At 40.2% G+C, this 25,630-nt stretch overlaps 1 protein-coding gene across 1 annotated transcript in view; it reads right to left on the bottom strand.

Annotated features, from left to right (window-relative positions):
- The window catches only part of LOC121080670 (mucosa-associated lymphoid tissue lymphoma translocation protein 1-like), a 33,632-nt gene extending 8,441 nt beyond the window's left edge, over positions 1 to 25,191 (bottom strand). Inside the window, 8 exon segments of the mRNA XM_040578807.1 lie at positions 2,727 to 2,818; positions 2,820 to 2,876; positions 3,884 to 4,009; positions 5,092 to 5,161; positions 5,904 to 5,925; positions 6,523 to 6,767; positions 24,047 to 24,083; positions 24,730 to 25,191. Coding sequence (XP_040434741.1) covers positions 2,727 to 2,818; positions 2,820 to 2,876; positions 3,884 to 4,009; positions 5,092 to 5,161; positions 5,904 to 5,925; positions 6,523 to 6,767; positions 24,047 to 24,083; positions 24,730 to 24,990 — 910 coding nt within the window. The 5' untranslated portion in view covers positions 24,991 to 25,191.
- Between the last annotated feature and the right edge of the window lie 439 nt (positions 25,192 to 25,630).

Below are 25,630 nucleotides of genomic sequence, written 5' to 3'. Positions count from 1 at the left end.
TTCCCATTTTACAATTTTAATTACTTTTTCTCCGGTCGCCTTAGCCACCCAAGGTCGGAAACACGGATAGAGCTCCTTGCTCATATTGCACTCAAACGCATGTCTCAAGCACTCTTGCACTCACACTCAGTCAAAATAATTAAGCTATACATTGAAAATCAAAATGCGCATCTCAATCACACCATTCACACTCTCTGGGCAGCCCTCAGTCACACAAGCAGTATGTTATACGGTACCGTGCACTTATGTACAACTTTTAGGAACACTGGCAGTTCACAAAGTATGCATTTCAATGAACAATTGCCAAAAAACAAACAACAAACAAAAAACCCCCACATTTTTCCTGGTCTTAAGCAGAGTGTTAAGTTTTCCGCTATTTGCCACGAATTACCAAAATATTATTATTTTTCAACATACATTTCATAACTCCAAGTTTTGAACATGTAACAAGACAACACATAGAACAAACAAGACACAGAGCGCTATTTCAGTTGTTACATTCTAGGAATTCCCCAGTTCTTAAGACAACCTAAAGGAAGTTTTTAGCTTCCCCCTTTTTTTTTTTTTTTTTTTTTTTTTTTTGTTTTTTTTTTGTTTTTTTTTTTTTTTTTTTTTTTTTTTTTTTTGTTTTTTTTTCTTTTTTTTTTTTTTCCTCCTGGGGACTGCGCTGCGCGCCGGACGTCTCCGTGCGTCTCACCAGCCGCCCCGTTACTAAACATACCGTTTTATCCGCGGATCCAGGGGTTCTCTTCTGCTCCCGGGTGAACAGCTGAGAAGAGGAGGCTCCTCCGAGAAAATCTCCCGGGGCGCGCCTAGGAGCGTCCGCTCCGCAGCTGGTCCCTCAGCCGAGCAGAAATCCTCCTGCCTGGCTCGTCAAAACTGACGTGCGGAATTTGACTCTATAACTCGAAAGTTATAAAGTAGGCATGTTTATTGCGCGCAGATGCACGGGGGATCGCTCCTCCACAAGCGTGCATACCCGAAGTGACAAACCATCCCACATTTATACAATGAAGCAAATGAATATTCAATTAATGCCTATACATATTCGTTACCTAAACCCCGCTTCGTATGTTAATTAGCTTATCAGTCCGTTTCCTGGAATGTGGTGGTCTTGCAGGTTTGTAGGTGATTCATGTTCTTGTGACCATCCAATCTTCTCCAGCAAGGAGACTTGGCACTCCCTCCCTCTAGATAGCATTGGAATATCTCTCATCCTTTTCTATTTTTTTTTTTTTTTTTTTTTTTTAAATAGCCCCTTTTGTTAGAGGAAGAAGGGCAGGCGTCTCCCCAAAACTGTAGTTGTCTCCTCAAAGCTGTGTGCCTATGTGACCAGACACTGCACCCATGACTAGTCACCATACCCACATTCCTTGAGCAGACATATACAATCACAATCGATGTCCATTGTCCCCATTTCACACTATTTCTCCATATCAAAATTACTTAGTCAGATCTCAACTTTCACCTTTGCAAAGACAAACATGCTTCAAAAAAAATGCAGTCTGTTATTTAGGAGCTGGTGGAGCTGTGCCGTTCCCACCCCAGCAGTTTTACATCCAGTACTCGCAATTGCTGGTATTAATGTCTGTCTGCCGCTTGCTGTTTGTTCCTTATCAGGACACCAGGATGGTAATTCATCATCTAATCCCCACGCTATTCGTTCAGCAGTAGTCATTACTGGATAAGCTTTAGATGTATAATCGGGGGGATTTTCACACGGAGATTGCCCCTCTGGCTCTTCCTCCGACTGAGCAGTAGGATCGCCGGGAGGCCACACTGCAGCTTTAACAGCTGCAGCGACTTGCACCTCGCCGTGTAACTGCGCGGCCATACCCCGTACAGCCCGATACGTGCGAGCCAAAGTCTTTACCCCCTTAGTCCCGACTTGCACAGATTCCCACAAGTCCTCTCCCACTTTCTTCCATGTTTCATTATTATATACATCTTGCGTAGAAGCAAGGAAACCACGGCGGCGACTCCAACATAGCAGATAAATTACTGCCTGCCGTGAAACTGACGTTTCAGTTTTCTCTGCTAATTTCATTAAACTGTCTATGATTGCTTTCTCCACCGCTGATGCAGTGATCCCCATCCTGCTTAAGTTTCCTGACTCACCGGTCAGCCGTGCACGTTCCGCCTTTCTTCGGGCGCCCAGCTCTCTCTCCGCTGGCAGCAGGATCCTCGCCGGCTCCGCAGCTTGTAACACGATCCTTAATGAATCTTCCTGACTCTTCGACCGATCCACACGTCGGGGTCACCAGATGCTGCGGGCATTCTGGGCGAGCGGGAGTCAGATTCAAATACTCATGGAGTTCAAGATCTGATCCGTTTATTGTACAAACCAGGTACACTTTTATAAGGCACTCTATAAGCGTGTGATAATATGATTGGCTATTCTACAAGCGTATAATAATATGATTGGTTAACAATTGTTTATTGGCAAGATCTCTGTTTCTACTTCTTCAGGCACGTAGGCTCTTTTCTGTTGTTTCCCAGCTCCTCTTATCGCGTCCTGCTGGCCTTGGTTTTGTGCAAGCACCTGCAGCCTGTTCCTCCCTCTTCATTCCACTGCTCTGATCGTGCCCTCGTCTTATTTCTTCAGTATTTTTCCACTTGCTTCAAAGTTCAGTATAATCATTCAACACAGCAAAAGCCCCAACAGTATGTCCTCTTATTTTTTCCATCATGCCAGCAGGACCATCCAAAAGTAGACTGTACTATACCATGAGCTTTAGCCCACTGTAGGTTCCGGGCCAGAGACTCTGCAGAAGCTGTCGTTTGTTGAATGGGATCAGTTAATGCCCTTTTCTCAGAAACTGCTGCGGATCTCCAAAGCTTGCTTGCCTTTGGTAAGGTGATATTTGCCCATATCTAAAAATAAGATGCATACAGTTTCTTTCAAAACTCAATGCTGCTGAAATTGTAACTGAATTAAGTACATCACTGCATTGTTGTGTGGTTGCTATGGTTATGCCAGTGTCAGCATGTCCATAAAAACTTGTAGTGTTAGAAGTATTCATTGCTCAGCTATTCATTCAGTTAAAGCTAAAACAGCATGCCAGATGCCTGCAGAGAATCCTGAGGGTTTTGCATGTGTCCTAGTCAACATGCTCACATGTTTTTCAAAAACCAGTTCAAGCAGGTCCCTCTGAGGACTCAATTGCTTAAACAAACATGGCAATGACTGGACTATCACCAGCAGCTGACACCACAAGACAGAAGAGTAGTTTTTGTGGATGGACAGATCAAAGCTTCATGCAGAAAGACACTCAGAACAAATGAGACTCACTTTTTAAAAAGGAGAGTATAAAATTAATCACTATTAAAGAAGCTAAAATCCCTTTATAATATCACAATCTTTGTTAATGTGCTGCCCAGTAGCACCTGCCTCTTGATAAAAGCTGCTATTTTAACAAAATGCAACAAGAAAGTGCGGCGAATGAAGAGACGGGACGCAGCTTGATGCAAGCAAATGTCAATTTATTGTACAGAAGCACGAGGTTTTATAGACTTTCAGAAGCTGCGTGTTTTAAACAGATTGGTTCTTGAAGCTAAGCCTTGCATACTAGGCAATCCCTGATTGGTGGTTAACTACCAGCAATTAACAGCAAGGTGTTACCTTTCCTTGGCGCCATCCTTCTACCACTCCCCTGTGCTCTGCAAACATGCCTCTTCATGTTAATTGTTGTCTAGACAAACTCGAGCACATTCCCCTCAGCTAACTGATTGCCATGCATGGTCCTAGTTTCCAGCCCGCTCCTGCAAGAAAGAGCTTAAAGTAATGTAACACATTCACCATGAGAAGAACAACATTTAAACAAAGAACTTTTTAGTAATGCAAGCTGTGAAGACTGTTAGCACAGTAAGCTGGAGTTCATCTTCTGCAACCTCATCAAGCAGTACAGTAATCTTCTTGTCTTCTAACAAACAGTCCTTCAAGAACTTCATGAAGATTCCATTGGCCAACCCCAACTGCTGAATTTCAAAAGCTTCTGCTCCTTGGCACCTACGAGATCACCAATATCAGACAAGGGAAAACCACTGAAACGTCTGTATGGTTAACATCAACATGAGGACAAAAGGAGTAAAGTTATGTTGGGAATGGGGGAAAGAAACCCTACAATTTGAAAACCAGGTTGTGTCTAACACCAGCTGCCTTTTCACATTCATTTGCAAGCAACCCATCCTGGGAAGATTTCACTTACAGTCAAGCCACAGACCAGAGCTGATTTCAAACTGCTTATATGAGGAGCTCAAATTTCTTATAGAAGACTTCATTAAAGCTCTACTACTTTTGTTCAACAGCTTTTACATTTGACATGAAAATTGATAGAGGTTATTTAGCTTTCTGCTTAAGTAGTCTTTTCAAATAGTTTAAATTGCAGCCGTAACTTTATTCTTTACACCAAGAATAAGAAACACAGGGACCAATCTATATGCTACTTCTCCCATAACTCTTTTACTTACATTTCTATTTTTTTCTATAAATTTAACTTGCATTAACACATGACCAAAGAGGGTACAGCATGTAGGTTATAGCTCATAAACTGCTCCACAGTACTTGACCTTCTGTACAAGTTCACAGTGCAGTAAGTACCATTAGAAACACACAGGACATAACTCCCCCTTCCCCATCAGCATAAACATAAAAAAAAAAAATAAATCGAACACTATGGTCTGAGGGTAAAATTTGCTTTTTTCTTCTCTGGTTTTTTTCATCTCTAATAAATAATACTTTGATGAGTAGAGCACTCCTACAAGTAACCATTAGGAAAAGATCAGGAACACTGTCCAGCAGTTTCTGGTTTGCTGAATGCAGTTCTCTATCTGCCATTACCCCACATATGAATGGGAACATTAAATACTTACTGGGAATCACTACGTACGCATTTCCACAGTCAGTTAGACTGTGGAATGATTCAAAGAAAGAAGCAAAAAAGATAGTGTGAGGACACAGATACAGATATGAAGTACTGGTCCTTTAACACCACAGTTAGTATTTTGTCTGTAAAAAATTAGCTATACAATCTCAGTGCTCAATTCTGGCTTCAAAATCCCTGTAGCACAGCAGGAGAAAAATTTCCTTACGTTGCATATCCAAAAACTATGTTGGCCGTAACCTTCAGAGCATCTAAGAATTGTGTCATCATATTCATTTCTGCAATAAATGGAAACACAAAAAAGAAAAACAATAATGTGAGAACTAACAATGGTAACAAACTCTAGAGTTGTTCAAAATATTGAAACAGCAATTTTATTCTCTCCTGCAATTGTGGAATGAATCCTGACTGCTGAAAGACAAAAATCAGCATCATCATCAGTCTTCATGAAGGCAATGTAGACATAGCCAAGTGTCACATGTTACCCAGCTGAGGGCAGGCTGTATTAACCAATATAGAGTTTGGTTACAATTTCTTAAAAAATGATTTCTGATAACTAGCCATTTGAGGTTATAACAAAAACTGTATGAATTCTGCCGCCCTCCCCTCCCCCGCCACGGTGTCTGTGTAGTTAACATGAGGCTTATGTAGCTGTACTTTCTATGTGGACAGCAGATTGTAAACTGAACTGGGTCACTGGCATTTTATTAGCAGTGAAGTTTAGAGGCTCTACAAACATTAAAGCACTAGCAATTTTCTATTATGAAAGATTCCTTAGTGACCAAATTTCAGACGTGCTGACTGAAGAGTTGATTTCAAGTGCAACTTTAATTGGATACAGTAGTCTCTTAACATGGAAGGAAAGCAGTAGTTTGTTTAGAAAAATCCAATAAACCAGTTGATTTTTAGCTCTAAATAAAGATACAACATTCCCAGCATAAAAGCAGTCTGCAAAATCCATGTCTTTGAAGAGTTCTAAAATAAGCACTTCACTTGAGCCCTTCTGCCAAATTAACATGCCTTTCATCATGGATTCTCCTTCCTGTAATGATGAAGATAATAAATGATGCAAGAGGGAAAGGTCATTTTCCTTTTTTAAGATGCCTAATTTTATTTTTATCTAAGAGTGACACTTCATAACTTTTCAACTTTTAACTTTAACTATAACTTTTAAACAAAAGAAGAAGAAATAAATGTCATTCAAATCAAGAGGCAAGTATCTACCCATTGAAACAGAAAGTCTAGTCGCCAGCTTCACATTCCCATCCAAGGCCAAAGGCAAAACAAATCTATGAATGAATACTATTAACTTTAAAAGTACTCAGGTACAGGCTGTGAATTCTCAGAACCATGAACTTTCAAGTACAGTGAATTCTCAGCCTAAAGTCTTCTCCTCAGTGTGAAGTCCAGCTTTCTCTCAAGATCTCTTGCTAATCTCTCAAAGTGGCTGTTCAGTTTTATTTGTTCATTTTTAAGATACACTCAGTTTCAATCTGTTGCTGCAGTGAATGAACTGAACTTCACAGTTGGTTCTCAAAACCACAGTCATACCTTTCCTTCTATCGTGAAGCAAAATAATTCCTCAAACATTTAATGTAAGTTTGCACTATTCATGAATTATGAGATAATATATTCCTACTGGATATGTTTTGGAAAAGGTATAAAGTCCAGTCTCTTTTTCCTGCATTAGTTTGAGGATGTTCTGCATGCACAGACAGTTGGCAGATCGGTAGGGATTTGGAGCATCAATAGGAACCATAAAACTGTTTCCATAGTTTTCGTAGCCATGGCCAGCATAATATAACAAACCTGAGAGTTCAAAATACACGTGACTGAAAACACAATTCAAGAGTACATTTCTATAAATTATAGCACAGTCAAAAACTTAATGCACTACGTCTACACTATGTGTCTGTGGGAGATTAAGATCATTCAAGCTACTCCAAGCAGTTATGGGGTTTTTTGGTATCAATATGTCTTTGTTAATACAGGAAGAAAGGAGAGACAGTGGGGGAATCACGTTAACATCAACTTCACAATACACAGACACCACACATTTTGAAAAAAAAAAATATTTAAAAAATCACTCATGCATACTGGCATCAAACACAAAGTTAAATACTCTTTAAATGCTTTAAGTAGAATTATGACCTGTAACAGAAATAATCTTTTATGTATGATATATAACTCAGAGACATGAACAAGGAAATGTGCCAACTGTAAAACATATTCTCCACATGTGCAATTACAAAGCTTTGAGCAGCAGCAAGTCAGTGGAGATTTTCTAGATGGAAAAAAAAAATTACGCTGAACAGTATAGATGGATTTTTAGGTTTTTTTTAGATGAGAGATGCTGTCATCTTTAAAATTATTCTCCCTTAAGTTTTGGGGTTTTTCTACTTACCATTAAGCACTGATAGTTCTTAAAAGTACTTCAAGTAGAAAAAAATCAAGAGAAAAACCTTGCTTGCACTATGAGAGCATTTCGCAAGTTTTTAGTTTTGCTGTTTCCTCTGTACCATCACTTCCTACAGTTGTTTTTGTCTTTTTTATAAAAGACATAATATATGTATTTTATATATTATATATAGAGAGGGTAAAGAGGGATAAGAAAGATTTTTAAATTTGGGGGGAGGGAAGATTATTCCATGAGCATGTTTGGTAGGATTCCAGAGCACATTCTCATTACTAAACTACCAACAACTGATTTTTAGTTGATTGTATCTACATCTCTTTACAGTTACAGCCTTATGACTCTTGAGGGTCTATTAAACAAACAAATACTTTGCACGCTTACCTATATACAAAAGATTATCCTATAATCACCTTGTTATAAATTGAGACCACAACGGATCATAATCCAATTAACATTTTATTAATTATAGCAAGTAGAATATGAGCAAAAAACAGCGCTGGACGGCAGGGGAGTCTGCGCTCCACCAACTGCCGTCCTGAGCAGTTCAAACAGTCCCTTTTTATACATCTTTATCTCCGTGTTCATGAAGTAGTGGAGGTATTGACCCTTCACTCATATATCCTTATGTGGGGTTGTCTGTCTTGTTTCTGTCGGTTCCTGGACATCTGGCGGTTATCTTATCTTTCACAAGAAGCATCCTGGACATCTGGCGGTTATCTTATCTTTCACAAGCGGTGTCTGGTAGCTGTTTGCATAAGCGTTTTCATATATTTTGTTGCCTAAACTTTACATTGAGCTTAACATAAATCTTAATAAACAATACCCTAGTCCATAGTTTCTCACAACCTCCTTCAGGTGTCAATACACAACGGCCTACAGTATTTTAAGATTTAAAATCCTCAATAAAACATGCAATGTTTTGTATAAAGAAAACATATAATGAAATTTTAAAAAGCTTTTCTTAACCCTGAAAAAGGGAACTGTAACCTAGGGCTTAGATTTTACTTATATTGATATGGAGAAATAGTATGAAATGGGGACAATGGACATCGATTGTGATTGTATATGTCTGCTCAGGAATGTGGGTATGGTGACTGGTCATGGGTGCGGTGTCTGGTCACATAGGCACACAGCTTTGAGACGACAACTACAGTTTTTGAGGAGACACCTGCCCTTCTTCCTCTAACAAAGGGGAGACGAGGAGACGCCTGCCCTTCTTCCTCTAACAAAGGGGCTATTTAAAAGAGAATGAGAAAAGATGAGAGACATTCAAATGCTATCTAGAGGGAGGGAGTGCTAAGTCTCCTTGCTGGAGAAGATCAGATGGTCACAAGGACATGAATCACCTACAAACCTGCAAGACCACCACATTCCAAGAAACGGACTGATAAGCTAATTAACATACGAAGCGGGGTTTAGGTAACGAATATGTATAGGCGTTAATTGAATATTCATTTGCTTCATTGTATAAATGTGAGATGGTTCATCACTTGGGGCATGCACGCTTGTGGAGGAGCGATCCCCCGTGCATCTGCGTGCAATAAACATACCTACTTTATAACTTTCGAGTTATAGAGTCTAATTCCGCACGTCAATATGACAAAAAATGTCAAATATTAAAGTCATATCAATTTGCCCTAAGATTAGATGATTTTAGCATTAATAACCTCCACTGCTGTAAAATGCAGTTATGAGATGCTTGTATGATTAAATGCAATTTTCCTATTGTCTGCTCCCAGTACTAATTTTGCATATCTATGGCAAGTTCCATCTTCTAAAAAGAATTTTTATTTATCTGTACAATGTAGTCTATTGATCAGATATTCAAATAGTTTATAGTGCTGCAGCTGAATAAAATTCAACAGAGATATGATGATTTATGCTAGAGATATGGTCTTATGTCATTACTCTTACTAAAAATAGCTGTGAAATTTATGTCACTAGAAAACTTGAATATTCAGAAAAAATAAAATAAGGCTCATCCTAACATACTAAAAAGATCTACGTTTAAATCAGGTTGAGTAGGTAGGTATGCTAGATGTTTTTATCTTTTCATTACAGATAGCTACAACGAATGAAAACACTTCTCTCACACAGCCCTGTACTTTTTGTAAAGGAATATAGCACTTCAAATTAATCCTTTGGTTCTCTTACTTGTAAGCTCTCAAGTCATTAACAACTATGCCAAGACCTTGCAAACTGCTCCATTCAATCAACAGCGCTCAATTTCTTTTTATGGGAAACATGCATAGTCAAGATAAGCAGCCAGCAAGTGCATACAAGGTAAACTCCAGGGTACAAGGTTTCACTTAAAGAGCCTAACGGTTATTCATCTGCCAGAGTCTTGGAAAATGGCAACAGCTTTATTCAGTTAAAAGTCAGATTTCTAAAGGGCACAGAATTGAAAGTGTATGATTAAAAACCTAAACAAATAAAGGTACTATGGGGCTATTTATAAGATATTGGGCTATTTATAAGATTCCAATGGTTACCTGAGACTAGGTAGTTTCAAGAGAGTTAAAATGAAGTGCCCAGTTGCTGACTCCATGTCAGGTCCTAAGTTAAAAGGAAACGCTTATATTTGATTTCCACAGAGTTTGGATCTGGACCTAAATCAAGGTCATATTTGAAATTATATACATCTGAGAGTATGTTAGATAAGTAACTGGACTGAGTGTTTCTTTAATGTAATGAAATGTTTCTTTAATGTAAAGCATGATTTATCAGAGTATTTCCTCAATGAATAGAAATATCTCAGAAATAACAACCACATTTCTTTTATATCCTTGGCAGATGACTATGCTATGCTTATTTGATGAGTACCTGCAACAGTTAACATGTTGAACTCAAGACCAGAAATAAATCTCTGCATACCCAGAGTAAGCAGAGTAAACGTGGAGTGCCTTATTAGACACTGTGACACAACAATTTTAAGTAAACTGAAGTTCCTCGCAGATGTCAGCATTTAAGCAATATCTGCCGGCCCTCCCCCCCCCCCTTTTTTTTTTTGTAAAAAAAGAAAGCAGCCTAACTTTCTAGCCTTTAAAACATATGGGTCTATGCTTTTACCTTTTGTGGAATACAATATTAATTACATCTTACATCTAGAATAACATAAACTAAGGTATCAGAGGAGACCATCATCACTGCGTTTACTGCTTCTGCTCTTAAAGAATGCTATTGACGTGCGGAATTTGACTCTATAACTCGAAAGTTATAAAGTAGGTATGTTTATTGCGCGCAGATGCACGGGGGATCGCTCCTCCACAAGCGTGCATGCCCAAAGTGATGAACCATCTCACATTTATACAATGAAACAAATGAATATTCAATTAACGCCTATACATATTCGTTACCTAAACCCCGCTTCGTATGTTAATTAGCTTATCAGTCCGTTTCTTGGAATGTGGTGGTCTTGCAGGTTTGTAGGTGATTCATGTTCTTGTGACCATCCGATCTTCTTCAGCAAGGAAACTTAGCACTCCCTCCCTCTAGATAGCATTTGAATATCTCTCATCCTTTTCTCATTCTTTTTTAAATAGCCCCTTTGTTAGAGGAAGAAGGGCAGGCGTCTCCCCGTCTCCCCTTTGTTAGAGGAAGAGGGGCAGGCGTCTCCTCAAAAACTGTAGTTGTCTCCTCAGAGCTGTGTGCCTATGTGACCAGACACCGCACCCATGACCAGTCACCATACCCACATTCCTGAGCAGACATATACAATCACAATCGATGTCCATTGTCCCCATTTCACACTATTTCTCCATATCACTATCTCAAATGCCATTTTCCTGGTCACAAGCAAGAATTACACAATGTCATATTAGGCACCATGAATATGTGTAACAAGGACTAAAACAGAAGTAGCCACTGTGTGTCTTCTATTTGGAGCTATGCCTACTAAAAATGCAATAAATCATTATCTATTTGTGCACTGACAGCATGTTTTATATGCTTTAAGCCATTAATAGCCACTATCCAGAAAGAACAAGTGAACATTTAAATTGAAGTAGTTATTGCCAAACACTGAAAGAATACTCTGCTTACCTTTCTGAAATATCAACTTGCTGGAAAAACACACCTGCAAAAATAAGCCTTATAAAAGCTTTCGTATGGTGCTGTGGTGAGAAACTCTTTATAGCTTTTCAGTACTGTATTTTCTAAATTCATGTCAACAATTACAGAAAAAAATTGAGAAGGTACAAGAATCTAAAAGCTCTCTCAAATGTATAAGCACATTATTTCCCAGGGAACAACAGAAGAAAACTGCTATCAGAAAGTCTACTAAACTTTACTGCCATGCAGGAGCGGGCTGGAAACTAGGACCATGCATGGCAATCAGTTAGCTGAGGGGAATGTGCTCGAGCTTGTCTAGACAACAATTAACATGATGAGGCATGTTTGCAGAGCACAGGGGAGTGGGAAAGGGATGGCGCCAAGGAAAGGTAACACCTTGCTGTTAATTGCTGGTAGTTAACCACCAATCAGGGATTGCCTAGTATGCAAGGCTTAGCTTCAAGAACCAATCTGTTTAAAACGCGCAGCTTCTGAAAGTCTATAAAACCTCGTGCTTCTGTACAATAAATTGACATTTGCTTGCATCAAGCTGCGTCCCGTCTCTTCATTCGCCGCAAATTGGTGACCCCGACGTGATGCGTTTAAGGATCTAACATGAAGGGCTCTCGAATCGCCTATCTGAGCAACATGCAGCGAATCCCACAGAACTTTGAATGATCTGCTGAAAGGAAGCAGGAGCCGGCAGAAATCCCTCCGGAGTTGAGAGGTGAGCTGTGGGAAATCCGTAACGGGGAATCAGGCTTCGTCCCCAGAAAGAGACGTATATGGACTCATGAAGGTTCTTCTAGTCAGATCAGGGAGTCCGTGCCTCAGTTTCCTCAAACGGTGACCCCTATGGTGGTGTTCCGAAGCCTTGGAAGAATAAGGATGGAAAAAAGACAGCTCATGGAAGAGGGCTGCGTTCCGGAGGAGACGTCTTGGCTGAACGATCGTCTTGCTGTCTGGACCAGGCGGACAACCTAAACCCTGAGGATAACACCTGTATTCATCGAGACAGGTGAGCAGCCAAGAAACTTTAGAGACTTTGAAAGAATGAAAGTGTGTACATACAGCAGCCAATTGTATGATGCTGCCGCGGAGGGGAACTCCGTGTCGGGAATGCATTTAGCATCTTGGTGGCAAATTCTGACTCCTCTTTGCCAAGTGTGGACTAATTCTACTAACGGTGCTAAACCAGGGGAAGCTGTAAATTCCACCGACAGCGCGACTCTTCTCAAGACACCGTCAGCGATGGCGATTCATTCCACACCTCCTCTGCCCCCAAAGCTTCTGTCACTGATTGCAGCGACCCTCACGACACAGGACCAAGCACGGGAACAAGACAACTCGACAATGATTCCATTGACACTGATAAACCTTTTGATCCAGGTCCTATAGATCTGGAAAAGGAGCTAGACCTTTCCCCCACCCCCTTGTCTCTCCTGATGCATTGATTGTATTTTTGGGGAGGGTGAAAGGGAGTCTGAGGGATTGGTGGCAGGAATGCAAGTGGGAAACACTTCAGTGATGGGTTTTGGGAGTCGCTATGGCATGTTCAGTATTTTGTCAGACAAATCAACCTCCAGAGTGGCAGCCTGTGCAATACGAGGCTGTTAAAGGGTTAAGCAAAGCAGTGCGGGAAGGGAGGATTCATAATACATTTGCTATGTCCCTTCTTGAAGTGATGGCAGAGCCTTATACACTCACACTGCATGATTGGAAGTTATTGCTTTGTATGGTACTAACTGATACAGTATATGATGTGGTTATTTGATTTTTGTGAGCGATGTGTAGTGGCCTTGACTGAAAACCTTAATCGGGGAATTGCTGTTAACTATGAGCAGTTGGCTGGAGCAATTAATTGTGCCGATTCTGTGACTCAGGCAAGGTATCCCAGGGACAACTGTTTGCAAATGAAGGAGACGGCTATTAAGGCAGTCAGGATGCGGGAGTCTTGCCACAGTGTTGCGGGGTCCTAGAGAGTCACTAACTTTAATACTAACTTGATTGATTGGCTTCAGAATATTTTGCAATAAGTCGAACATCAGGAAGCTCAAGGGTTGCTTTTAAAACAACTAGCTGTGATAATGCCAATGAAAATTGTAAACGGGCAACTTTCACAATCGCAACCCCAACATGTGTCAAATGATTGTAACGCAGAACTCACAGCAGACTGTAACTCTCAGGCTGAGTTCTGGAATGCAGCATAACAGATTTTTGCTTCTCTAATTTCTTCTGTAAGAATAGTATACGCTTTTAACTTGCTTAGTAAATTAGGCTGCTAGCTTGCTAAACAAAGTAATACTACAAATACTGTTTTTTCTGGCTTATTAACAGATGTTGATTCTGTCCATCATATGTTGCTACAGAACCGAGTTGCTATTGATTTTTATTATTAGCACAGGGACACAAGTGTGAAGACTTTGATAGGATGTGTTACGTGAATCTGAGTGACCACTGAATTAATTTACAAAAGTATACAAAACTCAAAAGCCTTAAAACAAAGATCTGCAGCAGAGCCATGGGCGGGATGCCTTTGGTCTCTTCTCACGGCTGGGAAACTTTGGGCCATGACTCAAAAGTATTACAGGATTTATTATAATTACCTTTAACCACCTTATTGATGTTTGCCTTACGTCTCCCATGCTTTTTTTTTCTGTATTCAGTGTTTAGTTGATTGTAACATAAAGCAGGTCATGGTCACCCAGCTACACACACCCTTTGCCTCCTCGCAATTAACAAGCAAAAAAGAGGATAGAGAATGTCTGAAGAGAGATATAGGAGAAGAAACTGGGGAATATTTGACCTAACAAGGGATGAGAGAACAGCTAGGTATTGTGAAGGAGAATAGGAAAGATGAGCATGGTTATCTAGTGTTTAATAGGTGTCTGCATGCTTGTAGAGATATATATAGCTATGTAACTGCATGAATGATTTCTGCCCTGAGCCTGGTGAAGCATACAGCTGCGGTTTGTGTCCCGGCTCAGAGATGTAAATAGGGGCTTCTCTGTTATGGTAAAAGTGTTTCTCTTTGCATAAAAAAGAGAGGGAATGAAGGGAATGACCCCAGAGGTATGTTCAGAGAAGGCATGCTATGTTTTGAACTTTTTGACTGAACCAGTTCTTGTTTGGTGTGCCCTTCTACCTATGTATAATGTTAATCCAAAAGAAGATGATACTGTTTACACTTTGAATGTCGATAATTGTCTTTCTGTAGATGCTAATGTAGTAGGAGGCTATGATGGTGTAAGAAACTATGGAATAGGATATTGTTTATTAAGATTTATGTTAAGCATAATGTAAAGACTAGGCGCCAGATATCCAGGATGCCTCTTGTGAAAAATAAGATAACCGCCAGATGTCCAGGATGCTGCTTGTAAAAGAGAAGATAACCGCCAGACAGAAACAAGACAGATGGCCCCATACAAAGATATATGAGTAAGGGGTTAACACCTCCACTACATCCAGGATGCTGCTTGTAAAAGAGAAGATAACCGCCAGACAGAAACAAGACAGACGGCCCCATACAAAGATATATGAGTAAGGGGTTAACACCTCCACTACTTCATAAACACGAAAGTAAAGAGTATAAAAAAGGACTGTTTAAACTGCTCAGGGCGGCAGTTGGCGGAGCGCAGACTCCCCTGCCGTCCAGCGCTGTCTTTGCTCATATTCTACTTGCTATAATTAATAAAATTTTAATTGGATTATGATCAATTGTGGTCTCAATTTATAACAATTTCTGGTGCCGTGACTCGGATAAGGAACAGTGGGCTTTGGTCCTCCGGGGAGGCGCCCCGCGACATTTCGCGGCCCCGCGACCAACAGCTTACTCCAACCTTACCGACGAACCTAAATTCTAGAATAATGAGCAAAGGAGAAACCGGTAAAATCCCATAAAAATTCTGTGCACGGGAGTCCGGACGAAGACGCAGGACGCGTAAGTATATTGTGAATTTGTTCGCAAGGTTTGCCGTTCGGGCGGGATTGGGTTTCCTGGAATATAACGAGTGAGAGGTTCGATATACTGAACCAAGCGAGTGTGGACTCTTAAGTACTGCGTTTCCCATCTCCCGCGAGGGACTGGGCCAGGAACAAGGGGAGCGAGTGAGTGTATGTTTGTGGATATTCCAGAAGATGGGGACGAAGGGCAGCAAGCCTTCGACTCCCATGGGAAGGGTACCCACTGTACCTAAGAATACCCCTCTGGCATATATCTTGGACAATTGGAGATATTTCCCTGGAACCCTAGGGAAAGATAAGCAGAAAGTGATAGAATATTGTACTAAGATATGGGGAGGGAAGAAGATTTCTAAAAATGTCTTTTGGCCAGTCTATGGGTCAGAAGAAGATTGGGTAAGACAGCAATTAAACCTCTGGGTTAATAATAAAAAAACCCCTTAACCCGGAGGGGAGTCAATATGCGGAGGTGTGGCTAAAAAAAACGGGAGCTAGACTTTACCCGCTGAATGAAATAAAAAACTAAACAAAAGAAAAAGAAGGGAGAGTTAGACGAAACCCTTCTAACCCCCCCTCCTTACATTTCTCCTCCTGCTCCTGCAGAGGTCCCCAGAGCGCCCACTCCCCCACCAGAGTCGGAACAAGGGTCTCCCCCTCTTCCTAAACGCGTAACTAGAAGTCAAAAAGGGGCAGCTCAAATATACCCCCTAAGAGAAAAGCCCATGGGGGGACCTCAACCTGTGATCGGATATATTTCTGTGCCTCTAAATTCGGCTGACCTACGAGATTTTAAAAGGACCGAGATGGGAAACTTAATTGAGGACCCACTCGGAGTGGCAGAAAGATTAGATCAATTTTTGGGACCAAACCTTTATACTTGGGATAAGATGCGATCTATCCTTTGTCAATTATTTACTACCGAGGAAACCCAGGGACCCCAAGCAGATATTAAATGGCCACTCCAAAGACCTAATTGGGATAATCAGGATCCGGTGCATAGAACTCATATGCAGGACCTGAGAACTATAGTAATTCAGGGGATTAGAGAAGCAGTACCCTGTGGCCAGAATATCAATAAAGCATGTAATGAAATGCAAAAAAAAAAAAAAAAAGATGAGAGCCCCACTGAGTGGCTGGAACGACTGAGGAAAGCCCTTCAGCTGTACTCTGAGGTAAATCCAGACAACCTTTAGGGCAAGCGCTCCTCAAAACTCAGTTTGTGGCAAAATAAGGGGAAAAACTTTAGCGGAACACTTCAGCAGGAGAGGACAGATAAGGGTAAAAGAAATAATTAAGCAAGAAAAGCAGATGGCCAGCAAGGGCATAAATTACCTTAGACTGATAAGAACACTGCAAATGAGCAAAAGGTGAAAAGTACACCATGAGGAAGACCTACAGCCTTCCTCCCATAGACCACGGCCCACATTCTAAAGACCCCGGCCCACAATTTTTGGAAGAATCTGCACAAGCGTGAAAGACTGATAAGCTAATTAGCATACGAAGCGAGGGTAGGCGGGTTCAGGTAATGAATATGTATAGGCGTTAATGGAATATTCATTGTTTCAAGCTGCAGTGTTGCTTATTTTGGTTACCGGATTTATGGAATGTGGAATTTGACTTTGATAATTGTTACTGTGATTTTGGCTATATTTTTGAAAATAATAGTGAGCTCTTGGTGTTGCTGTAAAAAGATACCTGTGTGTTGCGTTTTGTAAGTAGTAATTCTGTAAGTGATAAGTGTGTTCTGTGAGTGTAAGCTGGAAAAATGGGAGGAAAACAGAGTGGTGGGATTTTAAAGAAAAGCCCGTTAGGATGTGTTTTGAGTCACTGGAGGGATATTGGAGGATCCGCTGGTGGAAATGTGAATAGGAAAACATTGATAAAATATTGTAATCAATGGTAGCCGCTTTATAAGCTGGAATGTGGAGAAAAGTAGCCTTTTAATTAATAATTACAAGGTTATTAATAATTGTTATACTCATTTATGCTGGAAATGTGAGAACATTTCTGTATTCAGTATATTACAAATGTTGGTATGTGGTTATTGTCTTGAACATCCGAGGGGTGAATGTGAACCTCTGTATGTTTTAAAGTGTATATGGTGTAAAGAATTATTATATGTATGGTGGCGACAAGAAATTGAATGCCCTGACTGTAAGGTGTGGACGCCTTGGGATAAGAGAGAGAGCTGTAAGTGAAATTAGAGTCTCTGTGGCTGGGATAGCGATTGAGATAATAGTAAGAAAGGTCACTGGAAGAAAATGGGGGGGGCAGCTGGGGGAAGCGTGAATAAGAGAACTTTGGCTAAGTACTGCAATCAGTGGTGGCCCCTGTCTAAGTTAGGGGACAGAGAAAATGGCCCTTAAACGGCACACTGAATTATAATGTTTTGCTAAAATTAATGTTATTTTTAAGGCGAGAGGAAAAATGGGATGAAGTAATGTATGCTGGTATGTTTTTCACTCTGAGGAATCACCCAGAGTGGCAAAAGAGTGTGGTATTAACCTAGCTCCACAAGATCCCTTAATATTAGCAATGGAAAAGGATCAGAGGGGAGGTTGTGGTTCCTTCTATGGAGCAACCAGAATGAAACACGTTGTAAGATAAAAAACTTGTGCTAATGTATGTAAGATCTTAAGCCAGGGGGGTGGATAGAGTCAAAAAAAAAAAAAAAAACAAAAAAAAAACAACCCTGTGAAAGTGTTAAAGTATTGGGGTGAGTTTGTACAAACCCCGTACCCCCTCGAAGGTGCGGCTGAGTCCTGCTGGACGCATGGCAGGGTGTTTGCTGTTTGCCTGCGAAGGCTGATATGTAATAACACAGACTTAAAGCAACAAGTAGCAGATTTGCATTCAGGGTAAGAAAGAGTTAAAACAGAAGTGCTGCTGCAGAGGCAGGCTTGTGTAACCTGCAGAGCAGGAACAGCATCTCCTGCCCCGAATCCTCCTGATGGTGGGGAGGAGGGGGTTGCTGTTGCTGACGATTTTGCAGAAGGACCTGACAATGTCACCCCAATTGCTGCAGCATTTGCAGCACAACAGGACCGGTAACGGCCCCTCTAGGGCAGGCAGCGGGTCTGAGGAGAGTAAAGGTGAATCTCTGATGGGGAAATTTAGATGTTTGAAAGTTAGTTGTGAATAGGACTGGATAAAGGTTCGAGTTGATTTTTACTAAGGTAATCGTGATGTAGAAAAGTTGGTGAATATAAAACCAACTTATTTGGTGTTAAACTTCAGTGAAAATAATTTGTTACAGTTGTGGGAGCTGCTGGCCGCCAGGAAAATAACCTGAAACCTTTAAAGTACAAACTAAGAAAACAAATAAGAATGCCAAAATCTCCAAAATCTTTGTTAGGAAGAGATTTATTAGAACATCTAGACGTTTAAAGAAGGGGAAATGAAACCAAAAGTTAAAAATGATCAATTAACTAAAATGTTGAGCTTATCTTTAATTCAACAGAAAAGTGGAAGAGAGGACCTCCCTGAAGTAAAAGAAATCTTTAACCAGGTATATCTGAAAGTAAATTCCAGGTAAGGAAAAAAAATGCTTTACCTGTTACAGTAGAAATGATAAACGGGAGGCCTAGGCAGGTAAAACAATATCCCTTGGTCAGCAAGGCTGTGGGGAATATTGCATAAAAACTAAAATAAAATACACTCTGTAGTAGTTCTACTAATGTAAATCTGTGTTTTACCATGACTGTGACTTGTTATGGGATGTGCAGATGAAACTGCATTGACAACAAAGTACAAGGAATAAGGTTGGTCAAGTGCCTCCTACCACAATCAAGGGCAAGACTGGGTTGGCCTCTGTGTTTGCCACCAAGAAAGATCTTGAGCTCTGCTGCTGGCTGCAACCCAGTAGGCGTTGAGCGGTGGGGACATATGCCATGCCAGACCTTGATGTGAGGAATGGCCCACTCTGTTATAAGAGGGTCGTCCAGGAAGGAAGAACATAAGATGGCCCATTGAGGCACTGATTTGGAAATTGGAAACCGCCTGGCCGACCATGAAGCCATACAAGTAGCAGAGGAGGTAGGAAAAAAGGAATTATCCTTAATACCAGATGGTAAAATCCAAACTGTAAGTACAGATCAGGAGCCAAATTATTCTAAAGAAAACTTAAAGGTCATTCAGGACATGAATGATAAAATAAATAAGTGGACTTATTTGAGGGATGGTCGTATAGTGGTACCATCCAATTTAATATGGACCACAGCCGTAATAGAACATAATAAGATGCATTGGGGAGCTGATAATTTATATAAGTCTAAATCAGAAATTGATAGGGCAGAACTTGTATACTGTAATAAAACAGGTGACTCAGCGATGTGAAATGTGTTTGAAAATTAGCCAGGGCAACAGTGGCAAGTTGATTTTTCCAGACTCCCAAGAATTGAGGGGGTACCAATATTTATTAAATGAATGGACACCCCAACGTATCATACAGTATTATAAACCTGCAACTTGGAATCCTAATGAACTTATTAACGGCGCTCAAGAACCTATCTACAATCTGAATCATATCATTCGTCTACAGGCTGTCTTGGAAATTATTATTAATCAAACAGCTAAAGCTTTTGATGTTAAATGCAATTTATCAACACAGGATGGTTCTGGACTACTTGCTAGCCAAAGAAAGAGGTGTTTGTGGTAAAGTAAATGTTTCCAATTGTTGTTTGAAAATTGATGACAATGGTGAGGTAGTTAAACAAATCACATCAGAGACAGGGAAGTTAGCCCATGTTCCCGTCTGAACTTGGAAAGACGAATATTGACTTGTTTTCCTGGCTTCTCGGGATCCCCTGGGTAAAACGAATCCTATTTTATTTGTTATGTGGATTAGCCACCTTATTGTTTTTGCCATGTGTTGTTCCATGTTTATAAGATTAATTCAACACGTTATAACTAACATGCAATTTGCTATTATGGTTTCACCCGATGGCGTTAAACAAATGCGAGTAGTATGACAAAATGTACACACAAAATAACATTTTAATAGCCAACAAGAATTTGGAAACAATTAACTCTTAACAATTCAGATAATAATGTAAGCTGAGTAAAAAAAAAAATAGAATAGCAATAAAAACAAGCGCCAGGAACGCAAAGACGACGATATGGAAACGCCTTTTATACTTTTTCACCTCCGCCATAAGTTCTTGACGTGAGACAACAGAAAAACGCACCCTCTGCCTAAACAGCAACAGGAAAAAAAAAAAAAAAAAAAAAAGATATATATATAAAATTTTGATCTTCTTTCTAATGAACCATATAGGTTAAACGTTTTGAGAACACTCACCTTACAGAATGTTCAGAGGGCGAAATGTCCACTCTAGACCTTTCTTCTCTGGCAGGTGACGTGGTGGTCTGGTGGTGAAAAAACCTTACATTGAAAACTGGGACCTGTCATTTGGCCATAGTGCCATGAATGTTACCATTAACAGACTTACTGGAGTGGTAAGCTCGGGAAAGGGGTTTGGGACTTCATCTGGGCACGCAGTAGCCATTGTTTATCACGCGAATGGTCCGTGTATACCTTTGAACATGCGCATGCGCGATTTTAAAGCCCCACAGAATGTGCTGGAAAAATCTGGAAAGACCGCGCATGCGAAATCCCTATAGTCTAGCCATGATAGTGACGCATTAAAAAAAAAAAAAAAAAAAAAAAGGAGAACGTGTTAAGAAAAAGTGTTATTTTTAAGTTTTGGTTTTGTATGTTATTATTATATGTATTACCCAACTACGCCTATTGTAATTGTGATGTATTACCTTGTGAGTGTTATGATAAATGTTGGGATTGTGGAAAAAGGTTTATTTGCAGTGCCGAGAATGAAAGTAGTGTCTAATAAACAATAATAGGATAAAAAAAAAAAAAAAAAGGGGGGATTGTAAGAAACTATGGAATAGGATATTGTTTATTAAGATTTATGTTAAGCATAATGTAAAGACTAGGCGCCAGATATCCAGGATGCCTCTTGTGAAAAATAAGATAACCGCCAGATGTCCAGGATGCTGCTTGTAAAAGAGAAGATAACCGCCAGACAGAAACAAGACAGACGACCCCATATAAAGATATATGAGTAAGGGGTTAACACCTCCACTACTTCATAAACACGAAAGTAAAGAGTATAAAAAAGGACTGTTTAAACTGCTCAGGGCGGCAGTTGGCGGAGCGCAGACTCCCCTGCCGTCCAGCGCTGTCTTTGCTCATATTCTACTTGCTATAATTAATAAAATTTTAATTGGATTATGATCAATTGTGGTCTCAATTTATAACAATGGGAACGTGTCGCAGCGGTTCTTCTCTTATCCAGAGTAACAGCAGGGAAAGCATTAGAGTTAAATCAGCTTGTTTGGTAGGCAGTTAAGAATGTGAGTCAAAATTGCCACTGCTTTTTGTTGTTGGTTCAAGGACATGGCTGTGAGGATTTTGATGGTATGCGCTGCGTGGATTTCAGGCGCCCCATTGCAGCAACATGTTATCAAAATCTGAGAAAATGTCAGCCTTTTTGGCATCCATTCACTCAATTGGCAGTATTGTTTGCTATTACCTTGGTTGCTGTCATGTTTGCAAGGGCCCTGCAGAACATGGCAAACCTGGTACTAGCTGTTCAAAAACAAAAAGGGGAAATTGTAAAACTGTACGGAACAGAGACAGTGGGTTATTTTGACACTGATAATATGTCTTAGTTGCTTTTTTAATTTGTTCTATTACTTATCCCTTGTTTTTACTCGTTCGGTTTCAAAGGTTCTTTTGTGCAACAGGAAGGGGGAGATGCAGGAGCGGGCGGGAAACTAGGACCATGCGTGGCAATCAGTTAGCTGAGGGGAATGTGCTCGAGCTTGTCTAGACAACAATTAACATGATGAGGCATGTTTGCAGAGCACAGGGGGGTGGGAGACGGATGGCGCCAAGGAAAGGTAACACCTTGCTGTTAATTGCTGGTAGTTAACCACCAATCAGGGATTGCCTAGTATGCAAGGCTTAGCTTCAAGAACCAATTAGTTTAAAACGTGCAGCTTCTGAAAGTGTATAAAACCTCGTGCTTCTGTACAATAAATTGACATTTGCTTGCATCAAGCTGCGTCCCGTCTCTTCATTCGCCGCACACAATAACAGGAAGATTTTGGTGGGAAAAGAATGTTGCAGGTGGGAACAGATAACTACAGAAGAGAAACTAGGGGCAGGCTTGGTATTTAGGCAACTAACCAATAATGAGCTTAACTTTTGTAATATGTATGAGCTAATTATAACAAGGCATAAAAGGTGACCGTAAGAGACAATAAACGAAGTCTGCTGATCACTCATACTGAGTGACTGTATCTTCCCTCTGTCGCAACGGGTGGATAAGCTGGGGGGGTGGGGCAGAGGGAGGCTGCTGTGAGCAGCCTTACATCTTTATACATGATCCCCCCATGATGTAAATATTACAGGCTTTGAGATGCTTAGCAATCAAGGGATGGCATTAACACTGAAGTTCACAATGCACTTCTTCCTCCCCAGTGCAGCAATGCAAAGGAGAGCAGAAATTGTCCTAATAAGGTTGCTAGAAATACCTCTTGCAAGAGCTGACAGTGGAACTAGCTCTATCCAGCTCTCTAAGGTCACCCAGGTTCCTAAACACTTTTAGGTTTTCTTGCAAGGTTGTTGCCTCCTGAGCCCAGCCAAAGGAATCTCTAGATCTTTAATTTCACAAGAAACTGCAAGCACAGGACAAAAATCAGTGCAAAAATCAAACAACTTTGCATACTACAGAAGGAGGAAGTAGTTTGCTTTTTCTCCCATGTGCTCTAGGTCATGGTATCAAGGCAAAGAAGACAGAAGCACATGCAGAAGGAACGTTGTATCACACATCAATGTTTTTAAAATAGACTGAAGCTCTTAACCTACACATGCTTTTCAGTAACACACTCAATCTATCATCCCCATTACTAATTTTTAAAAATCAATTCACAACTAAAGATTTACTTTAACTTCTATGCACTCCACTGCCATAGCTTTCCTTCCTTGTGTTTTAAGACAGGGTGTGTGTGTGGGGGAATTGGAAGACAATTTCTCTCAGTTATGAGAGTTAGCATACAAAGTGAAAGACAAAGGTCACTTCCAAGCTTCTCTACAATCTGGCTTATTTTATAGCAGTACAAATCAGCACTGACCACAACACTGTATAGAAATTATTACTACAATTCAGGAGTACTAAACTAGACTATTTCTTAGGATAGGAAACAACTTTTCATATGAATTATGTAATAGTATTCCCAGCTAGATCTGAAAGCTATACAGATCTTTTCTTTAGTATATTGCAAATATACGCACATACACTAAACTGTGTTATATTCATTTATTCTGCTTGCTATGAATAATCTCACCTGTTCTGATTGCTAAAGGACTCAGCATAACACAGTTCATATCACCAGCAAGGGTTAAACCATATTTTAGTTGTCAAAAAACACGAAGAGATCAGCTTGCAATCTGCTGACAAGCCACATACATGTTAGCAATGCCAAAAAGCGATAGCATTTCTATGCTGGTTACCGTAAAAACTCAAAGCCCTTTATAACTGATAAAGCTCTAAAATTCCATTTGCTGCAGGCAAGCACAGCTATTTTAACAAATGGATAAACTAAAAAATGCAGAAATCATGTTCTTAGCTTAATACTGAAAGCTTCAAAAGTAAATTCTAATGATAAGAAAGAAATCAATAAATCAGATGACCCGTATCAGAGAAAAACTTACCTATTACAACTTCTATCTTCTTGCTGTCTTGATCTTCCTGTTCATTGAATACATGACACCAATACGTCCCTTGATGTTCCATTCACATGAGTTACCTATGCAAGCATCATCATAGTCACCCACCAGACTCCAAAAGAGCACCTGTATCAGTTTCATTTAAGCCCACATGCAGGAAAGAGTAAAAACTAAAAGCAAAGCCTAAACAAATCCAAAAGCTACCGAAACCTTCATTCTTCAGTAAGCTGGACAGCACGTGTGTTCTAGAAATGCTTTCAAGAATTGAAGACAGACTACAAATCCACCTCAGGCTTGAGATGCATTAAGCACTGAATGCAGCAGCTCGTACAAATCTGAGTGCTTTGCAGGGCAAGACAGAAAGAGAAGATTACATTTTTACTGATACTTTGTTATGTCAGTATGTCACACCAATCTAAAATACACTATAGACTTACATCTCATGACTACCACCTGAAATGTGTTCAGGATTAAAATTACGCACCCGAGCGCCTCAGAACAATATGAGCAAATAAGTAACAAGAACAGGAGTACAACTTACAGCGAGCATTTCCACATGAGGTTATCAAGGCTATAAAGAAGTTATTTTCTTCAAAGAAGCTTTATGTGTAAGGTTAAGGGTGGTTACACATTAGCTCCCCCAAGGCTGCCACTTTGCAGTAACTTACCATGTAGACATTTTTGCTCCTATTTGCCAAGGGAAATCCATTCCTGAACCACTGTTAACGAGGAATTGGGTTTCCAACAGCTCCACATTCTAATACCAAAGCATCTCCCACTGTCAGGTTTTGTGGCTGATGCTGAACACAAATGTGCAACTTATTTTTAGGGAAACCAACTAAGCTCCCTTTATCAAAAAACAAAAGGGGAAGAAAAAAGAAAGGGTGAGACAATCTAATCACATATAGATTAATAAGAATTGATGACATATGGCCACATCTTCCTGGAACTACAAGACTGTTTTAATAGCAATGAGATTAAGTTACTTGTCTTTTAAGAGTAAGCTAAAAATGAGTAGCTACAGCTTTCCAGTTCTTCAGCTGAAAAGCAAAAAGCAATGGACATTAAATATATCCCAGAAGTAAAAAAAACAAACGTAAGGCCTCTTTGCATTATTTATTCCTGCCTGTAGGATTATAAACGGTCCAGAGAAAAGAACAAGTACAAAGAAGAATGGCTACTGAAGGACTGACTGAGGTCACATAGACATAGTCCAGCTGGCTGGACAAAAATGCACATCGCTCTCAGCTTATCTGAAGTAAAGCAAAAATACACTGTCCTTGGCTGTTCTTGTTACACAATAACAGGAAGATCGCGGTGGGAAAAGAATGTTGCAGGTGGGAACAGATAACTACAGAAGAGAAACTAGGGGCGGGCTTGGTATTTAGGCAACTAACCAATAATGAGCTTAACTTTTGTAATATGTATGAGCTAATTATAACAAGGCATAAAAGGTGACTGTAAGGGACAATAAAGGAAGTCTGCTGATCACTCATATTGAGTGACTGTGTCTTCCCTCCGTCGCAACAGAGAAAGAAGTATCTGGAGCACACAGACAACATCTGCTTC

This window comes from Falco naumanni, chromosome W (genome assembly GCF_017639655.2).
Source record: "Falco naumanni isolate bFalNau1 chromosome W, bFalNau1.pat, whole genome shotgun sequence".
Taxonomy (NCBI): Eukaryota; Metazoa; Chordata; class Aves; order Falconiformes; family Falconidae; genus Falco; species Falco naumanni.
Note: the sequence above shows the minus strand (reverse complement) of the source record. Positions and strands in the feature narration are given on the sequence as shown.